General features: G+C 26.0%; 1 protein-coding gene across 1 annotated transcript; it reads left to right on the top strand.

The window, feature by feature from the left end:
- Positions 1–467: 467 nt before the first annotated feature.
- LOC114127546 (cyclic nucleotide-gated cation channel beta-1) lies at positions 468–22,548 on the top strand. Its single transcript, XM_050206485.1, has 14 exons — positions 468–485; positions 749–962; positions 5,514–5,672; positions 7,972–8,078; positions 9,920–10,069; positions 10,150–10,409; positions 11,846–11,944; positions 12,933–13,120; positions 14,013–14,154; positions 14,705–14,864; positions 15,316–15,497; positions 16,774–16,937; positions 20,719–20,820; positions 21,283–22,548. The coding sequence occupies exons 3-14, from the start codon at positions 5,518–5,520 to the stop codon at positions 21,389–21,391; spliced, it is 1,818 nt and encodes a 605-aa protein (XP_050062442.1). The 5' UTR covers positions 468–485; positions 749–962; positions 5,514–5,517; the 3' UTR covers positions 21,392–22,548.
- The last annotated feature ends 69 nt before the right edge of the window (positions 22,549–22,617 follow it).

Here is a 22,617-nt window from a genome sequence, read left to right as displayed (position 1 = left end):
ATTTGTTACATCCAAATGGTTACATCCATTCGTCTTAGATCGAATCCATAATTATTTTACCATTCTGCTTGGTCACTCTAAAGCATAGCTGGTACTTATCAATAATATAATGTTCAAAATTTCCGTATGTGTTGATATATTATAATAAGGGTCTGAAGTTTTTATTATTTTTTTATTTTTTTTATTTTTTTTGTAAGTACCTATAATTTTCTACATACACATTATAATAAAGTGAACAAAATAATGTAGCTCGGCTCACGAGAGCTTTTCAAATACGATTAAAATGTATAGTAGTAAATAACACTACAGCCACTCGTGGTGCGGTATGCGCCGGTGCGAGACGAGTGGCTTACTGCAACGCCCGGTCACCATACGTACGTAGTTTGCTCTCTGTCCAGGTCGTTCAAATGTTTTTTTTTTTTAATCAAAACAAGGTAGAGCGATCGACAACGCCATGTTATAATATGGTTTTACGTATACCTACGGTATAATACATACATACATACATAAACCTACGACGACTAGCGTTCCCGCGTTCACGTTCGATTCTGACAGAGAATAATAATCCTATCTATATACTGTACATTTTTTCTACGGAAAATAAATTTATCGCCGAACACAGTCGCAATCGACTACAAAAAATTTATCGTACTAGAAGACGAGGCTAGACCGTATTCATAACGATAATATAGTATACAATATTTGTTCGGCGCAACTGATTTTTGTCATGTTTGTTTACTGTTTGCAGCTACGCATGTATAAAACGAACAACGTAAATGTGGGCCCAATTTATTGATTTGCCCGGGAGAACATTTCCTCTCGCGCCTTTCCCATCTTTCCGCCGGCACGCTCTGTCCGCGCCAGTTCATCCCTGCGACATTATACACTGCAAATACGCCATACGTTCGTCACTGTCACAACCCGATACCGTATTCATCGCCTATTACCGACGATCGAATTAAGTGAGTAATATTATACATTTTACTAGTTGTCATAATGTCCGTCGCCGATTTGTATGATACACAGCTTCCGCGATAGGATACGTATACCATAGCGAGTCACTCAATGAGATTTATCTGCCCAGAACCCTTCCCTCCCCCTCCCCCGTGCTGTGCTGTGATTATTTTGCAATAATTGATAAAGCGTTGTAGTATATTTTAGTCACGTGTCACACGACTTATTGACTCTATGTATTAAGTAACACAACACCTGACTTGTGCGTGAACCGTGTGCAAACATATTATGTTTTAAGCATAATATTATGAGTTATGATATTTATTTTAAATAAAAAAAAAAAAAAACAACACGGTTTATGGCTGCACTTTGGATTTAGAATGTTTGAATAAATACGTTTTACACCCTTCCTGTACGCTGCAGAGAAATAAATTGAAAATCGTTTTTAAACAATTCATGATTTTTATAGTTGATGTTTAAAATACTATCTATTTAATATAATTTAAACTATATGAACGCCATTTAGCCATTATCATAAACATTATAATATCAATAGTACGTAGAAAACTCTATTTAGTACAAGTGTACTTACTACCTACCTATGTTCACCTACTTTAAAATCTTTATTTAAATATATAGTTAACTGCAGTTATACTTGTATTGTTTCATGATTATTATAATATTAGACATTTAGAAATATTATTGAGTTAATAAAAAAAATCACTACATCTATAATATAAAAATATAAATAACCTAATAATCATTTTATCAAACTATGATTAATCAAAATGGTGTACTTATACTGTAGTAAATAAATATTAACTTAGCTTACTACATTAACTCAAAAAGTATATAAGGCTACTAATAAAATAGTAATAGTAACTAAAAAATATATATTGCATAATAGCTACTACCTACTTTTATACTAAATACATATACAAATTTATTATATTATCACACGACTTCGTATTTTTATTACATATTATTACTATAACAATTTCAATTGCTAATATTATATATTAAGTATATTTTTATTATTCATATGTGCATAATGCGACTTCTGTGACACCTCAAGTTAACAATACATGTTTGGATTGACATTTGTATCGATGGTGTGTACCTAATGCATTCGTTTTCAGTCACATAGTTTATTAATTCTTTTCACTAGTCAAAAAGAGTAGAGATACCGTTCGATTAATACCAACTTCATTATTTGGAATAATGGCCGATTCCAAAATATTTTTTTCGTATAAAGTGAGCTGTTTCTGAGGATTGGTTTCGGTAATTCGTACGTATTTTGGAATAAATGAACTCGATAATCCAATTTCCAAATAGACGTAGATCAATATCGGGCCCGTACGATGCCATAAATTAAATCATATTTACAACGAAGTGTTAGGTAACTAAAAAATAAATATAAATATTTTTTAATCAAAGAATAGGTGCTTTTTTGCTAATTGATCGATCATTTGAGTAGGTACACGTGTCAAGGTTGTTTACCTTTATCACGATTTATATTAAAGTCCAAATAAGTATTCACTTGCTGTACATAATAATTTCAATTTTTGCAATGATATAAGTTTAATAATTATATAAATGTATGAGTATTAACATTATATAATAATTATAATGATATTTAATATGTATACTTAACTATTAACTAACGGTAGCTATTGCTAATGTATTACCTAATATTAGTATATTGAATAATGCATTTTTTTTTTCTAGTTAACGTATAATATTGTAACTATATACGATAAGTATAAATCAACATAAAAAATTATACATTTTGTAAAAAAAATGTTGGATGTTTGCTAACTAAAAGTACCTATTCTTAATAAATTTGACAAATGCCTAAAAGAATTTCGGCAATTGTGTCTGCTATAAGATTGAAAAAAAATCTAACCAGTCAGACAACAATAATTAAACATAAAAAAAAGATTAGATTATTTTTCGATAATATTATGCACTGTAATCCAGTAGTGGCGTCCCGTAAGTAGGTTACGCAGTGTGATCGTTAGTGTTGCCGTTGTCTTGTGATCGGTGGCAACTGAGCCCTGCAGTAAGGAGTTGTCCGTGATCATCTTTTCATTGATTTCTATTGACTCGGGACTGTGACACTACGGGTGTCTCAGCTACTTTTACATAACCCTCTAGTCTATTATGGTCGGCTAATATTCTATATTGTTATATCCACACTACAGCGGACTAGACGGTGTTATCTGAGTAAATTAAATACATAAAGTACAACGGCAAACAATAACAAACGAAAAAAAACTTTCTTTTGTCCTGCAATATCGCTTTCATCACTTAAGGTCCTATGTTTTATATAAAGTTATATATTATACGCTCGATTCCTTGAAGCAAATAAGACAGCTAGTTTTGTTCCCAGTGCGAGTTACGTATATAATTATTTTTTTGTTTCTGTGTACTTTAATAAAAACACAATTATTGCCGGATGTCAAAAACATTCTAAACTGATAAAATATAATACTCATAAAAGAAATTAGAAAATTTCATTCTAGAATTTTCTTGAGGCATGTTCAAAGTCTTCTATGAATTTTATTAACACTATCTCACCTTGAGAATTTGATACTGGCAATAAATTTTTCTTTGACTAATTTAATTGTACAAGAGTTAAATGTATATTGACACGACATGACCAATATAAATCCTAATAGGTTTTTTAATTATATTTATTATGTATACAATATACATAAATATATATTATATATATTACCTATACATTATATTTTCTTATCTATATTAATCTTCTGAGAGCTTTTGAAAATGTATATAATATTTAATATTATGTTTCTGCCATTCACTAGATTTTTAAATTCCTAATGCAGTGTTATACATTGATTTTATTATAATATATGATTTTTTTTTTGTTTTGTGGTCTATTATAAAGAATTAAAAAATAATAATACATATAAATCTTAAATTTTGAGTCGTTTTTGTTACCAAATGAGACCAAGTTGGAACTTGTAAAGTAAAAAAAAGAAATTTTCAAAACTTTTCAAAAAAAATATGTAAAACGAAAATATTTACGTGAAACAAACCTTATATAAAATCGATTCAATATTTTTATCATTATTAAAAATACAATTAAAATCTACAAAGATTTTGTACATTGATAAATTATGATGAAAACAATACAAAAATAAAAATAATTATAATATTCTTTTGTAATTAAAAAATGACTATATAACTATATACAGATTTGACATTCTCACAAAAAATTTAAATTAGTATTTAATAAACATGCTATAATTTTCAAAATATTTTGGCTCGTTTTATGTTATTTACAGACATGATTTGAAATGTTTGTGTTTTAATACTTATTTTCTTAATTTTGTAATACTTATGTAAAATACAATATTTGTTTGTATGTAAAAAAAAATTGAAAATTGAATTCAAAAATATGAATTCATAACTTTATGAAAGCTTCATGTAAGTTAAGCTTACAGCTTACATAATATATTTTATTATGATTGTTTAAGAGAATGCTATACTCGCGTCTATTATCTATGTTTTACAAACGTACAACATGGTCGTAAATTTTCTCTCAGTAGAACTGATTTTGTGCTTATAGTTATAATATTAGAGGCAATTGACCTATTATCAAGCTTAAAGGTAAAAACATTATCGGTCATCTCTTGTTTTCGACATATTACTATGTTTTAATCTTTAAGCAAAAAATGAATATCTATAATACTAAAATATAAAAAAAAAATTTAAACCTTTTAAACTTTTCTTAACATAACATTTTTGAACGACTATATAGCCACATAGGTATGTAGTTAATATTCAATAGGTAGATATTTATTAATTACAAAATATAATTAATCTATTACATACATAATAGTATATATTATGATTTTATACTGATAGGAATTCGCTAACTTTAAGACACATTCAACTGTCCTAGATATAAATTAATATACTTACTGATAGTTTATCATTTAAAATCAACATATTTTACAATATATGTAAGTAGAAATATTTATAATTAAGTTACTGAAATAATTTGACTTGTCCTTCTGAAGATCAATTTAGTAGGTAGGATTTTGTACAATAACAATATTGTTGAACATTTAATTAAAAATATGAATATTCTGAATGTATTGCATATAATGAGTAGGTATAGATTTTGGAGGACAGCGTATAATCATATAATAATATTTGAATTGAAAGCATTATTCTTATTATTACTACGATTATTTATTGCATTTAATTTATTCTATTGATAATAATACATCGTTGTTCATTTTAATTTTAATTTTAATCAATAAATGTTTATTAAATATTTAAAAAATAAATAAAATGTACCTATGTATAATAGTTAGACTAAATCATACAAAATAAACTTAAGATACATTTTTAGCCCTTCCGCGTGCTTGATTAAAACTAAAATGTATTTAAACATAGTGTAAATATCAATTATGTTCAAAAATATAATATAATATTACAATTTAAATATTTTTATTAGTAAATTACATTTGTTAGTACTATATTGTTTATAAATTACTTAAATTTGTATTTATTATTTATAGCTAGATGGATAGAATACCGCCACAATATGATTACTATAACACAACTGATGAACCATGGTTGTCTGATAATATGCCAATTACAAATGAAAGTTCTTCGGGATCTGATGAATTGTATTCCACATTTACCACACCGGTTTCTCCAATCGAACAATCTACGAGGTATTTCAACTAATAATTCACTAGTTATATGGTTTAAAAATGTATATTTCATAAGTATTATATAACACCTATAATCTATATATTATAAACTTCTCTCGCTAATATTTTCCTTCGAGTGTGAGTTTTAATTATTTAGATGTTAGGCTATTGTTAAATTTAGTAATCATTTTTGTGTATCTACATAATTTATACCTATAAATTAAAGTAAAAATTGTGAATTCGGGGTTCGAAGATGAATAATCTCGTCTTCTTATATCAAGTTGAAATTTAACCATCTATAAGTATAGATTGGCATATGCCTATTCCTTAAACACATATAAACTTTAAGTTTAACTAACAAACACGATTTAAGAATTAAATATACAATAATCTAATTAATTTTATCATGAAACTTTACTACGACCATTTGCCAAAATAATAACTAGACAATAATATATTCTAAGATAAGATAACCTAGTGCTAAGTAATAACTAACTATAAGCACGCATAATACAATAAGCAACTATATATATATAATTATTTTATAGTGTAATTCAATAACGTAGAACCGCCAAAAAAGGAGTGAGGGTATGACAAGATATTTCATGATTACGCTCACCTATCAAAAATTTAATATTGATAATGTTGAATTTAAATTAACCCCAATTTTATTAGTTCTTAATAATAAGTACCATGATAATACTTAACAACTACACAGTACACATAATAAGTACTACCTACCAACTTACCTACCCCTTAAAACCTATAGGGTTGACAGTGTACTTGGCGTCATTGCACTGTAATGCATAATATATACATTACAATTAAAAAAACAAATTAATTTTAGAAATGATTCGCCATTTAGCTAAAGTAATAAAATGTAATAATGCTATAATAATAGGTGATATTTATTTATATACTATTGATAATCACGTTTAAAAAGCACATAGTCTATTTTAGTATGTAATATCGTATAAAAAAAAATATTTAAGTACCTATTCCACCTAGTTTTTACTAGTTATTATTTCTACTACAAACTACGTAATAAACTAATGAGTAATGACCTTTACATATTGTCTTATTTATTAGGTAAATAATATTATAATTTTCTTAATTATGACAACTATACTTATAATTGTGAATGCTAATTCTAAATTTATTTATTTATCGTTTATTCAATAAACATAAATCTTACAATACAATCATTAAAAATACTGTTAATTAAACATTATACAGTCCATGAAGCTTTTTTAAAACTTTAAGGGATTTAAGGAGTTTAGTATAGGCAATTTTCTAAACAAGCACTTAAAGTAACTAATGAAAAATAATTAATGTAGAAGAAACAGCAGAACACTACCACACGTGCACGCACGAATAAATAATTAATTTTACTTCAATACTATTAACATTTTACTATTTGTAGTAATCGAAATTTACAAATATACTCTTGAATAGTTTAGAAATTTAATTAACCTAAGTTGTTTTCAAACTATATAACGAAAGTATATTTTCAGAAGCTTTATTCGATGAATATGATAATCAGTATAATTTGCATACGGTTTTTATTTAAGTAGAAAATATTTTAGTCTGAATCTAATACTTTGTAGGCACTGTAAATTGACTAATTTTTTAAATTTTATTGGTATAAAATAAGTAATTATCAATTACTTATTAGTAATTAGTAACCGATTAGTAAGTAGTAAAAAAGTATAATTTTAATTATCTAAAAATTAAAATACAGTTTTGACCTATGGGATACATCGATGTGGGAGGCACATAAATATTTATCAAATTAAAACACTCCAGGCTAAGTGCCCTCTTTATCCACTTAGTTGAATAAATTTTCTTGTTGACCCTATAATTTTATTTTACAATTTGAACATATTTTTTTTTAAATTTTAAAGTGTATTGCAAGAAATCTCACTATGTTTATTTTCGAAATATTTGAAGAAATAAACCTCCTATTATTTGCACTAGTCAAACTTCATCAACACCTTCTATAGGACTTTAAAACTTTTGTGACTTAGTAACTATATATTATAAACTTAAAATTGAGATTAATAATTCGATTTCCAAAATATTTATAAATTAGCTATAATAATTTTAAACTACTTCAGATTTTAAGAATTAAAAATTCATTATTAATTTTAATGAATCGTTCAAGTATTTTTTAATAAATCAAAAATACTTAAAACTAAATAAATTAAACTGTTTAATACAGTAACAGCTTTAAAAAATAATAATTTAAAAAAAGTTATCATCAAAAACACAACGAACTACTTTGATATTGTACGTATAATATATTAATTTCATATTTCAGCTTGAATGCGATTAAACTAATGGACAAATTAAATGAACAATGCTCCAAAGAACGAAACAAGTGCGAGAACTATGTTTTGCCATCTTCGTCAAGTATGAGTTTCACCGGTATGTATATTATAATATAGTAGGTACTCCAAAACAGTAGTTATAAGCCTACAGCGATAACTATTACTGCAGTGTTGGCGCCAAGGGTGGGCCATTTCTGAATAAATGTCTCGGCCTCGTAATAGTGAGTGGTCCATTATCCTAAAATTTTCATGGTTACAAACATTTTATATTATTATTTTAGTAACATGCTATAAAATTATTATAAAGATAATTTTATATTATGTATACAATTAATGAGTATAGCCAGTATAGGTAGGTAATAGAAAACATATGCCCACTGGCTACCAGGATGTTGTTTATTATTTATTGGTTAACACTCGATGATATATTTCTTCTAGATTTATATACATTCACAGTATTAGAGTATATTACAGAATATTACATATGACATCAATGATAGATTTAAAGAAAAAATCCCAATCCATAAACATTACAAAAGCCTAATAAACAAATAGGTACAGAGCAACATTTTCGTTTTTTAATAAATAATTTGAATATAATTACCTTAATTATTATTTAATTATATAACAATCAACCAATAATTAATGATGTACCTGAAAAAAAATTCAACATCAAAATTTTAATAAAATAGTTTTATTTTAAGCGAAATATTTGCATTGAAATAGAACTCTTAGAAAACAGCATGCATAAAGATCAATTAAAATAAGAAAAAGAAAAATTGATAAATACTTTATGATTAATATAATATGGTTGGAAAGTTTTTACTTCCTTTCCATTTTTATAGTAAATAATCTGCAGTAATTTGTAATATTTACAACCGTATATAAATTAAAATTTAATGATTAAAAATAAACACATGAATATAGGTTGTCAATATGTGAGTAGACGTAACGCAGAATTCGCTGTATACATGACACATCATTCCTAGAATTATTTAGATCGAATCATTTTACGTTCTGTTTTTATGTAGTTAAAAAAAAATTCAAGAGCTGAACTCAGACCCAAAAGCCCGCGTGGACAAGAGCACAACTCGCAAATATTTATATTTTTTCTGTTGAATCCGCCATTGTATGGCAAGTGAAACCAAAAAAGCGTACCTACATTTTTAATTTTAAAATAATATTTTAGAGTTACAAACTAGCTCTCCAATAGATTTTGACGATACGATAAATATTAAAGTGGTACTAAATATACGAAAAAAAAGTAAAAAGTAAAACAAGAACCATAAACTCAAATATCTTAAGTAGTGATAATGGCTGTTATATTTCATACTATACCTACCTGCCTAGTGCCTGCTTTTAATAGAAACACATCGTTTAGATTAACTTTTACACGAAAAACTTAAGCCCTAAGGTCCTAACTTTCTAATTCTAATACAATCTAGAATAGTGTCATGCAAAATTAATTATTTTTGTTTGTCGATCGTTCAATTGAAATAAAAATTGTAATGACATATTTCTAGAAATATAAGAAAATAAGTGAATAGTTAAAATAAGTTAATGTGAAATAGACTTGAATAGTATATAATCTATAGCCCTACAGTAACTATATAGATATTATAGGTATAGGTACTTTGAACGACATAATATATGAATATCAATGAAATTTGATTATTTAATAACCAATAGTTATTTGCGTGAAACTATTTAAGTTTTTAAGTTATATCAGAAGACCAGTTGATTCCCAAGCATTTTATGTAAAAATAAAACCAAAGTACGTGCTTATTTTAAAGGTATACCTCTTAGCATGAAAAGTTACAATTGCGATAAAGATTTAATATTATGACTTAATAGTTAAATATTAAATAATACTATGTGAATATAAAATAATTATATAATAGAATAAATATTATAATAATTATTGTTAATTAAATATAGATGCAGATAGTTCACACCCGTTGTCAGCTCATTCAAGGTTCCAATTATCGGACATGCCATTAGAACTACAGCCAGAAAAGTCATTAAAAAAACGCTCGTGGTTCTTTTTGGCTTGGGTCACTAGTCTGGACTTCATCATCGAACCTCAGAGTACGAACACAGACATACAGCGCACACTGATCGCTACATATAATTTTGACGTTGTTGTAATCTCGAAATGTTCTATTTAGGCTTTTGTTACGTAGCTTGGTTAAGCCTTGTGACCATGTGCTACCTGTATAACTGTTGGGTAATACCGTTGCGTATAACATTTCCTTATCAGACGCCGGAAAATCTATGGAAGTGGATGTTGCTAGACTATTGCACGGACGCGATAAATTTACTAGATACATTTGTAATTAAACCACGTATTATGTATCTTAAGGATGGGTTTTGGGTGCGTGACCTGAAACTGATTGAAGTCAACTATTTGGAAAAACTTCAATCCAAAGTAAAATAGACTTAGTATAATTAAATTAGCGTATATACATAAATTTAATAAATTTTGTTTACTACAATAATTTCTAAGAAAACGTGTCAGTATTAATTAGTGTACTAAAATTAGGAGGTAGATACTGCAAACATACAAAATAAGAACCAACCCACATATACTCAATATTCATATTTCATAATATTGTTCTATAGTATAGTAACCATATGAACTGATAAAATAGGTTTAACGTGACCCATATATGGGTCAAAGAACTGATCACTTTTGATTTAATTTAACATATAGACAGTGAACGTGATAATTAGAAACATAAAATACCTGTGTGAATGTGTCGAATGTGAAGACAGAAATATATTGTAATATGTATTTATAACCTTTAGGTTAAGATATAGGTATTAAACATAACCTATTCATATTTTTCAAAGTAATTTCATCAGGATATAAAAATATTACCTATTTATAATATTTTATCAAAAAAAATAGGTAAAAATTGAATATCATTGAACAAAATATATTATTTAACATATAGTTTAAATCTGATGAATATTATAAGTTATAACAATAAACATATTTCATAAGAAAAATAATATAAAATAACATTAAAATACTATGAACAACATAAAGTTTGGTTTTTAATAAAATGTATAAGTTAAAAATTATAACTAATTTACAATTTATAAGTACAATTATTTTATTGATACAATATTATTATTAGATATAGACAAATTAAAATAAACTGATGATCTAATAACATTCAAATATTGAAATATTCAATATTAATATTAATTTGAGTAAAAAATTATAACTTACTTGTAATATCCTAATTTAACTTAATATAAAATTAAATGATAATCATTTCAATGACATAAAATTTAATAACAATTAATGTTTTATTCATATTACATTATAAAAATATTAATTAAAAATATCCAGTAAAGAAGTTCTGTAAAGTCAACCAACGCGATAAATTATTAAGAAAATTATATTTTTTTGAATGTTCTTTCTTCTTGAATAGCGTTAAATATACAATTTAAAAATAAATGACAATTATTTGAATTAATCAAATTACTTTTAATTTAAAATATAATAACAAAACATTGTTATAACATCTAAGTATCCAAAAATAATTATAAAATACCTATATAATATTAATTTGAGAATACTAATATTATTTCGTAATATTTATATATATTATCATATTTATGGACTATTTTTTCGATATCTTCGCAGTATTCATGCTGTAACATTATTTAAGATGATTAATTAATATACATTATAATTAATCTTATTAATCTATTAATTTGTATTCTTATAAAATAAAATATTGACAAATAATAAAATGCTATACTTTATTATGCTTTGAATAATAAAAGTTAATTATTAATGTTTTATCATATTTTTAAAATGCCTGTCTTATGTAATGATTTTATTTTTAGTTGGACATCATTTCTCTTCTGCCGGCCGACTTCATATGTCTAACGCCAGGATTCACTTCAGAAATGTTACCTTTGATGAGACTCAACAGAATAATCAAGGTAAAACAATCAAGTATCATAATGTAATTTATAATAATTTTTACTTTTGACAATTTCATTAATGTTTCGAAAGTTCCATTATTAACCTACATTTTAAGAGTAAAACAGAAAATATGTTTAAGGTATAAACAGTATATTAAATGAAATATTTACAGAATAATTGAAGTTCAAACTTAAGTAACCGGGGAACTAATATTTCAAATAGGATTTAAGACTAAAATAGTTATATCTCGTTATACAAAATAAGGTCATTGTAATAGATAAATCAAATGTGAATTCAATAGTAAACTATTATGTACGAGTATCTGGATACAGCTACAAAAACGATTTTGATCGAGGAGGCCGCGGGTGAATCATAATTTATTTCTACGGATAGGTTTTGACAAAAATATCATATACAACTTATAATCCATTATCGGCGTAACATAGAATAATGTAAATAGCTTAAAAAAAGTGTCAGTATTTTTAAAATATCATAGATCATTATAACCATGTACAGAAATTATAAAATATAGCTACGTAATGATTAAAAGTTTTAAGCTTCTACAATTAATATTTTTTGAATGAGAACAAAAATAATTCCAATGTTTGAGGAAAATTCGTTATATTTTTTTCAAACATACAATTTATAAAAAAAAATATTCTGTACAGATATGTTTTATACTTTTTAATTAAACACAAAAAAAAACATTAACACCGCCATTGTAAAAGCAATTTATCACCTCTTTCTAATTAGAAAAAATATCAATACATTTCATTACTCCCATAATCCCACGTGATTATAATTTCATTATTAATTATTATAAATTGTTCGTTGGAAAGAAAATTATTTTATACCTTTTTTGACTAATATTATATACAAATCTAATTTTAAATCATGCAAATGATTAAATAAATACACATTTAACTATAATATCACAAACATGTATGTGTCTATAATACATTAAATACAAATAAAATAACGGCCTCTTTGTTAATTGTTATAAAGATTCAGACGTTTTGGGAATTCTTTGATCATTTCGACAGCGTTTTGTCTTCGCCGTATGTAGTTCGAGTAACAAGAACATTGACATACATGGTCTACTTAGTGCATTTGAACGCATGCGCGTATTACTATGTTTCGGTTAAGGAAGGACTTGCTACGAACAATTGGGTATTCAATGGTCAGGGAAACGCGTAAGTATAACTTTAACACGAATATTTACCTTCATTAAAAAGACAGTAATTAAATATATACAGAGTACCGCAATAGCGCAACGGTCAATGCTGGGGGGCGGGTTTAAGTCAGGTGACCTCTGTAAACCCCTCGAGCTTAAGCTAAAATTTATGTCAAACTTAAATTTACATTCAACAAGTCTACAAGCATACTTATAGTTCGGTTAGGGATCGCCAAACAGTCGATCTTTCTAGTAATATAGGTCGATCGTTAAAAAAATTAATTTTACTATTTTCGGTTGATCGCGTAATAAATATAATCGTCTGATAATGTTGAACTTGCAAAAAACAATGCTACTTATCACATTAATAAATTTAAATTTTTTTCGTTTATCCGTGTACTATTATTATTATATCAATATTTAAATTGTTATAATTGTTATTTATTATTATGAAAACAATAAATAATTATTCTTTGTAAACTTTATTTTTTGCTCATCAACCTGAATGTTGATCCTCGGGGACTTAAAATTTCATATTATGTAGCTCACTTGTTTGAAAAGTTTGGCGACCCCTGTTATAGCTCATTATTTTATTAATTCCTTAGCTAGCGGACCGAATTTTAAAAATATTTCATCGCTTACCATGAGAAGAACCTGTTACTAGTACCGTGTTTTTAATTTCATACCATAGCCTTTTCCCCGTAATATTTCCCTGTGTACCAAGGTTATAACTTAAATTGTATTATATTTTAAGCATCGAACCTGCGGTTTCTCTTATATTTTTTTTTAGCCATTTGGGCCAAATAAAAAAATTTCAAAAGCTAAATAGGTATATTATTTTTCTCTTCAAAATTAAAATTGTACAAAATTTCACATTATACTTAATACTTAAATATAAAATAATATTACAGGTATATACGCTGTTTTTTCTTCGCCACAAAGACAGCAACGTCCATTGGAAAAAATCCACACCCGGAAAACGAAGCTGAATACTTGTTTATGACTGCTAGCTGGCTGATGGGCGTTTTCGTATTTGCGATTTTAATTGGACAGGTAAGTACAAATAAATTATTGTAGCAGTGAAACACTATAATATGAATAATATGTCAGAATTTTTACATGTATATAGTTTTTATATACCTACGTAGGCACCATAACTATAGTACCTACTAATATTATATTATATGTAAAGACAGTCTGGACAGTTCCTGGCTTAGAAAATTTAAAAATTACCGTTCGTTATAATATCTATAGATTTATTTGAAATTATAGTCACACAGATTACTAAAAAAAAAAAATTATTTTACCATCAAAGGTACTTTGATAATTAGTTTTTAGAGGTGCATTCTTGTGTACGATATTAATCGTAATCTGCAAGTGCTGAGCAAAATACCGTATTTATTTATTTAGCTTTTTGTTCTAATCCATCATTTTGTATAAAATTAACTAATAAAGGACTATACTATTATATTATATTAAGATGTAAAAAATGTTAGGTGCGAAATATATATATTGTGTTATAGTTGTATAGGTATTTGTATTAATATCGTTTATGCAAAATTTGTTTTATTATATTTGTCTGATATTTTTATATTTCTATTAGATACGTGACATAATAGCTACGGCTACCAGATCTCAAACCGAATATAGGAAACTACAAGACGAAACATTAGAATATTTGAGGAAATTAAACATACCTCCGCGAATACGACAACGAGTTGAACAATGGTTTTCGTTCACATGGGAACAACAAAGAACCTTAGGTGAATAATAAGTATATTTTATACTCAGTAAACATGAAAATATTATATAATATAGGTAACTTCATATTATAAGTAGGTATTATATTAATAGTTAATATTTAATACGAACTTCTACTGCAGTTACGGCATGGGGAAACATTTCCGACTGAGAAATTTTATTTGTTGACATAATTTCATGTTACCGATAACGCAATGAAGAAGGGGGTAAATAAGCTTTAAATACTACATTTTATTGTAATATCTATCAAACTTTTTTTAATAGATGGCCAGATGGGTAGTTGTTATGTAAGGTTTTTAATCTCTCAATATTTGATTCTATAGTTGGGCTTAAATTAAGCGCAGGTTACAAATAAATGCTCGCCAGTAAACAAAAATATGCTTTTTTGTACATTTCTATATATTAATATATGCCTTTACGCTTTAATATTAAATTTTATATTCTTATAAACAGACGAAAATCGTATTTTGGATTCTCTTCCGCATAAAATGAAAACTGACGTAGCCATCAATGTGCACATGAAGACGTTGAATAAAGTTCAGTTGTTCAAAGACTGTGACAAAGCTCTATTGCGTGAGCTGGTGTTAAAATTGCGTCCAATATTGTACTTGCCAGGCGATTACATATGCCGCAAGGTAAATATAGTTATTGCTGTAAAGTGTACATATTAAGTACTTAAGACTTTTAATTTGGAAAATGTTGATGCTGCAACCATATAACACATAAATAAAACGTACTTTACTGGATTTATTATTTTTTGAGTTGGCTTGAGTACACCCTGCAGCTTACATGTAGGTATATACTTGCCTAATGCATGTTATATTAAATTCAAAGCGCACAAAATAAATGCTTTTTAATTTTTCTTATTTTTCGTATAACGCACGTTTAGTATTTAAAAAAAAACACCAGATACCACTTAGGTAATTTCCATCTCACAAATTCATTACATATTATAATAATTATACCAATCAAATTCTGGTTTCACAGTACCAACTTTGAGCTGTAAATTAAGTTTTAATGCTGAATTTACCCATTATCCAAAATTAAAATAAGATTATTAACCAGAGCATCTAATATATTGTTAATGATATTTTAATTTTAAAATGAACTATATAAGAATGTTAAATTACCACAATCGTCGAGATTAAAATAGTATATTTACTAATTTAAAACAAAAGAGAAAAAAATATGTTAAATATTATATAATTTTGAAAATTTTGAATCGTTATAATCGCTTCAAAAATAAATTATTGATAAAAATCTACTAGATGACCTTTCTTTAAGTTGCATAATTATCTTTCGATTCACTCTAATATTAAAGCTAATAACACAAATTCGCTATACTGTACGTATGTAAGATGGAGACGACATACGCGTATGTGAAGTATGTTAATAAGTGACATTATATTAATATATAGAATTCACATTCGTCACCCATACCGTGCTATAATTTTCAAAGTGCCAACATTGTCAGAAACAGTCAATACCTATCTGCGTATAATATAGTTTAAAATGATTTAAAAAGTACGCTTTATCTTTTTGTATAAAAATGTTATTACCTACCTTTGTTGTTGAACTTCTTTCTTTCTCTCGTTATTAAAAGATAGCTATAAATGAACAGAATTGTACGTCACGATAACTTTTACCAACAGTTTTGGCCCTTAAACCTATCTCTCTCTCATTCTCTACGCTCATCTTGCTACAAGTCCAATTATTTATAATAAACTTGTACGACGAAGATATCATATTATTCTTTCAAAACGTTATTATATATAGTGCACGCTGCCATATTGCATTTACTATAATATCGTGAAGGCCGACAGAAACGACCAAATCACGACAATTATAATAATAAAATGTATGGGATCCAAAAGTTAACATTTAATATACTCTACTATACATACTCCATAGGGCGAGGTCGGCAAAGAGATGTACATTGTGAAAACCGGACAGGTCCAAGTAGTCGGCGGTGAACACGACGACGAAGTATTAGCCACGCTCACAGAAGGTTCGGTGTTCGGCGAAATCAGCTTATTGAGCTTGTGTGGAACTAACCGGAGAACGGCAGACGTCAGGTAAAAGCCAATCATAAGATATTATAAAAAATTATACAGATTTTTGAGGTATAAATTAATTGAGCTAGTTTTTTTAAAAGGGATGCCAAATTTCATACACGACAAATATTCCTCTTCGCTAGGCCACTTTTTCTTCATCGTAATAAATACATGTATTTTATGAACGGTCGGCACATGTATGGAGTTAAAGAGTCGTTAAGTTTGAAGTAGCTTTCGTCATGTATAAATTATTTACTTCCTCATATTATATTATATTATACACGTATTAATATAATAATATATGGTTTTGATAATATATTTTAACTATTATATGCATATGCCATTGGTGAGTTTGTAAATTGTATGGTAGGCCAATGACACGTAGAAAATTATAGAGTGTTAAAGTTCACCTTATCCCTTAGAAAAAAAATCACCCCTGCTTTGTAGTCGTATTATTTGGTGTCTCTAAGAGAGAAAATATAAATCTGTATAACCATACTTCTAAGCCTTCCACGTGATAGATTATATTACAGTAGATGGGTCAATTATTGAATTATCCACACTACAATGATTATGTGTGTTAAATTTGAATTCAACGATACATCATTGCACACGAACACGATTCTGAATGGAGACGATCTCATTAAGTATATTTCGTGAATCGTGATTGATGTTTTTTAGTATAACTATTAAAGTAATTTATTTTACTTTTAATATTAAAAGTAGGTTAATAAATTTTTTTCCAAAAATATTTCATATATTATATTATTAGTGTTTTATTATTATAATAATACTTATATATTATACTTATACCATATTATATATTTCTGTAAATAATGTAAAACTGTAAAAATAGATTCATAGCATAAATAAAAAATAATATAAGTATTTAAAGAAATTAATAATATTATTATGACGTATAGTAAGATTCATAGTAATACAATATACCTTTAAGTTTTAAGTCCCCAAGAATAATATTTTTAAATTATAAATAAATAATTAAAACTTCTATTATTTATCGTTTAAATAAGTGATTTCGTCCGAATTTAAACCAAAAATGTCTATAAAAATAATTGTCTTTGTATATTATTAGATTTTATGGCTACGGTAATACATAAGTACTTATGAGAAATCTTGCATTCAATTTTTAAGAAATTTGATTCAGTAAATAATTTTTTATCTATATTTAAAAAACAAAAAAATAACATAGAAAAAAGTTAAAAGAAAAATTAAAAATATCTTATGACTCTAAAGAACTTCAAAAAAATTATCGTATGATAAAAATGATAATATACCTAGTTATATAATCATTTGGTGAAAAATTCAAGTACCAGCTACCTACAATTTTTTTTTTTTTTAATACATTAAAATATTAAAACTGTTTGTGGAGAAATAATTATTTAAAATGTCGTAAATGTTTGAAGTTGAAATACTCATAAAAATGAATTTGGCTTATACCGGTAGAACAAAAATTTTAATAAATGTATTATGCCTATAAAGTATAAATACAAGTAGCTCAAAAATGCATAAAAATAGTTAAATAAATAATAATTATTATTATAGAAATAATTTGAAAATTTCATCGTAAATAGGAAATAATAATATTATCATTTGGAAGAAGGTCAAATACCTATCTAAAGTTTTTCGTTTTCGAGTTTACATAAAAAAAAATAAATCGATTTTGTCAAAAATTCCTATGTAAAAATTTGACTGTGTAAAAATTATCATTTTTCCTTAATTTTTGTTTATTTTCTCAGATTATAAAAATAAGTAGGAACCGGGAATTTTTATATTTGACTTCTCTAAAGTTTAAATTAAAAAAAATTAATGCCCAAAACTATCGCCAATGTTTGAAAATTGAAGCATTTTGTTGATGATATATCGTATGCTCACTACTTATTCACAAAAAAAATCACATCAATGTAACATCAATACATTCATTGAGTCTTCTTAAAATCTAAAATGTACAATGAACACGAATTTAAATGTTTTTTATAATTAAAAAATAAAACTATTGAACCATATATTATATAATATATAATGTATGAGTATTATTATGGGTATATTTTATCATATTTAATGAATAATTATTATGAATGTATTTTTAAAATTACGTAGTATAATTTATTTATAATATTCAAATTTAATAATGCATTTTTTGCTATTAATTGACACTTTACTGTATATTAAAATACAGTTTCGGGTGTGTTCGTAATCGAAAGACTAAATAACTAATACCAAATTAATCAAAATTTTAATGAAAAGTGCAATTTAGGGGGGAAGGTTTTTGCTCAAGAAAAATGTATTTCAAGTAGATTACGAGTATTTAATTTAAAAATGATTCATTTTCGATTTTATTTTGAACATTTTTATTTTATAGATTCTGAACAGAGTGATGGTTTTACAATGATCTTTTTTTTGTGTCTGTGTATACGATAACTTGTCTTCAATTTAAAATTTCAGGGGTGGTTTCCAGTGGAAAATTGGTACATTATAAAAGTTAAAAGTGAGAATTTTCCAGCAGTTTTTAAAAAAACCAATGCTTTTATATAGTTGTAACTCAAAAATAAATCACTGCAAATACTAGAGATTTTTACCAAATTTTTGTTAGTGTTATCTATATACGGTTAATTTTTTTGAAATGTTGATAAAAAAATTTTGATTACCCAGAAAATTTTAATACAAGATTTTTTATAAGTCATTCTTATTGTAGTTAAAAAAAATCAAAAATGTTGGTCGTAATTTTTTTCATAAACGTTTAAAGTTTAAATTTTTACGAAACATGTCATAATTGTGAAAATTTGCAAGTAATTTTGTAGTTGAAAATTCATAAAATTTCTAGTATTTATATCTAAGACTAAAAATTCAATACGAAGTTTTCCATGAGTTTTCCTTTAAATAGGTATAAAGAAAACTCGAAGCGTCATTATAGAAAAAAATGTTTTAAATGTCCGAATTTCAAATTTTTACAAAATCCCGTAACGATAACGATTTATTCTTGAACGACTTTAAATATTTGTTATTATTCAAATGTATAAATCGTAGATACTTGAAACTTTCACCGCCAGTTATTTAAATTGGAATTTTCTTTACATAATTTATTTTCAAAATATTTTGTTTATTTTCAGGCTATTTATTTTATGGGCGTTTGAAATATTCGTTTTTTTTTTAAATATTGAAAATTTTGAAAATTTAATACAAAAGTTTCCCATCAGTTAGGTTTACAGTGATTCAAAAACTATAAAAATACATACGCACGATTTTTTTTATTACCATTTGAAGTTCAAATGTTGAAAAAATTCGTCAAAATCAAATTATTTTGTAGTTATAAATGTAGAAAAATACTAAAATATACTAGTATAATAATATAATAATAAGTATTATGATAACATTTTCAGAAAAAATCCATTAACCATGCCGTGTGAAAGTATATATAACCGCTAACCCATCTTAAATTCTAATTGAAAATAAATTAATCGTATCAAAATAAAATTTATTACAATTTTGGTAATTATAATATATCTTACACAAATCATCTCCATTGAGAATCGTTTTTTGTAAACAATGATACCTATCATTGTATTCGAACTTAACACGTCCATGATAATGGCCTACTCTTTAACCGAGGCCAAACGCATAAAAATATACGTATTAAATTAGTTTTTTTAAAAACAAAATAAGGTACCTAATTTTTTAAAACGATTAATGCGGTCAAAATGCTTATTTGGCTATCTTTTAATAGTTTTTAGGACATTCAATTTTGAATTCTATCAATAACTAATTTTATTATAATACATTATAGATCTCACGGGTTTTCCAATATTTTTGTTCTAAGCAAAGAAGATCTTAATGAAGCCATCAAGTTTTACCCGAACGCCCAAGAAATATTAAAACGCAAAGCAAGGTGAGAACCCATCATAATTTATACGTTGTTATTATAATTATTATTCTTGCATAGAATAATAAATAATAATGAGATGAGTACTAGCCACTAGGACACTAAGTACATCATAATTCATGAAGTAGATAGTATTGACACATTGTATAATAATATAATACAAGCAATTATATTATAACCAAATTAAAAAGTACAAAAGTTGCTCCAATATTTTTAATGCATCAAGTGCTAAGTGAATTTAACTTCACATGTTTTAATGAATTTTAAAAAAGTTGTTACACCTCGAGTTAAATTGAGCTTATTGAGTGCAAAATATTGTAACTGTGTGTTATTTTTATGTTCTTAATCTTGATTTAAATCTTTTATTCATTTAAATATATCGATTTGAAATTAACTAAAATAACTTGACCTTTGCTAATGATTAAGTAGTTAGTATTCGGTTAAAGATTTCTGTTTTCTTCGTTTTAGGGAGCTGATTCAGCAAAACGCAGCAAGAGAACACAGACAAATACCTAATGAATTACTGCAGGACGACCATTATGGAAACAGCACGGACAACTTAATGCGAGTTTTATAAATCTCTTTGTGTTTAAAATATTTAAACACTGAATACGGTTAACTACTTTAAATTTAATATATACTTACCTAGGTACATAATATAAAATATAATAATATTATGTAAAATATTATTTCCATAGTTACACTATGTCATAATACTGCAAGTATAAGAATATAAATAATGTCAATATTTATATCTAAATGTACCAGTTGAGTCCCTAGACCCATTTTTAGAAGGTGCCTAAGAGAAACTAAATAAGGCAGGTCTTTGCATAATTATAGTTTTAAATTGCTTATTGTAAAATAATATATATTTATTTTTATAAATAAGGCGTCTTAAGTATCAATGCGTATTTATTCACATCGTTATTAATGCAAATAACGTAGCAAATTTTACGTCCAGAATATAATTATAACAGAGTATAATTTATTACTTTGCTATTTTAAATATTTTAGTGAATTGACCTATTATCATACTGAATAGGTAATCATTTTTTATGGCCCTCTATAGGTTTATCATAATTTTTAAGCAAGTTATAAAAAAAATTTACGATTAAAGGAATAAGTTTTAAAAAAATTCAAGTTTTAAATTTTAAGATAGAAATATCTAATGTATGCGATCTTAAGTGGAGTTAGTGGGTTCTTTAATTGTACTAAGTCCGTCTACAACTATCCAAAAAAAAAGTTGTGAAAAAATGTTATGTTATAAACTTTTTTATAGGCTCATATTGATGTTGAAAAATGTTAGCTTTCTTTAAATTTTAATAATAACCTTCTATACCTATACAGCGAGTAAGTAATAAGCATAAGTACTTCTAAAAAGGTTATGGATAAACAAAATTAGAGTGATATATTAAAACAAATTAATATTGTATAATTTATTAAAATTTAATCATTCAACTGATTATTAATAGTAGGTATGTGATCACGCATGCAAAATTGTATTGTATTAAAAATAATGTTATCAAAAACAATTTAGTTATAAAAAAATTAAATTTAAAAAAAAACTCAAAATCATTTTAAAAAGCTACAAGGTATGGGACACGGCTGCAAGATTCTTTTATTCTAGTTAAATGTTGACATTAAATATAATTTTATTTCGTCTTTTTAATTGTTTAATCGAATCGAAAAATTTGTGATGAAATGTGTAATAATAATATATTAGAATGTACGAGATGGGTTCTTAATACATATAGATACCTACCTACTAAAACGTTAAGTGTTTCAAATCTTTTTTATTTTAGT

Source organism: Aphis gossypii, chromosome X (genome assembly GCF_020184175.1).
Source record: "Aphis gossypii isolate Hap1 chromosome X, ASM2018417v2, whole genome shotgun sequence".
NCBI classification, from domain to species: domain Eukaryota; kingdom Metazoa; phylum Arthropoda; class Insecta; order Hemiptera; family Aphididae; genus Aphis; species Aphis gossypii.
This window is presented reverse-complemented; position numbering and strand designations above follow the sequence as displayed.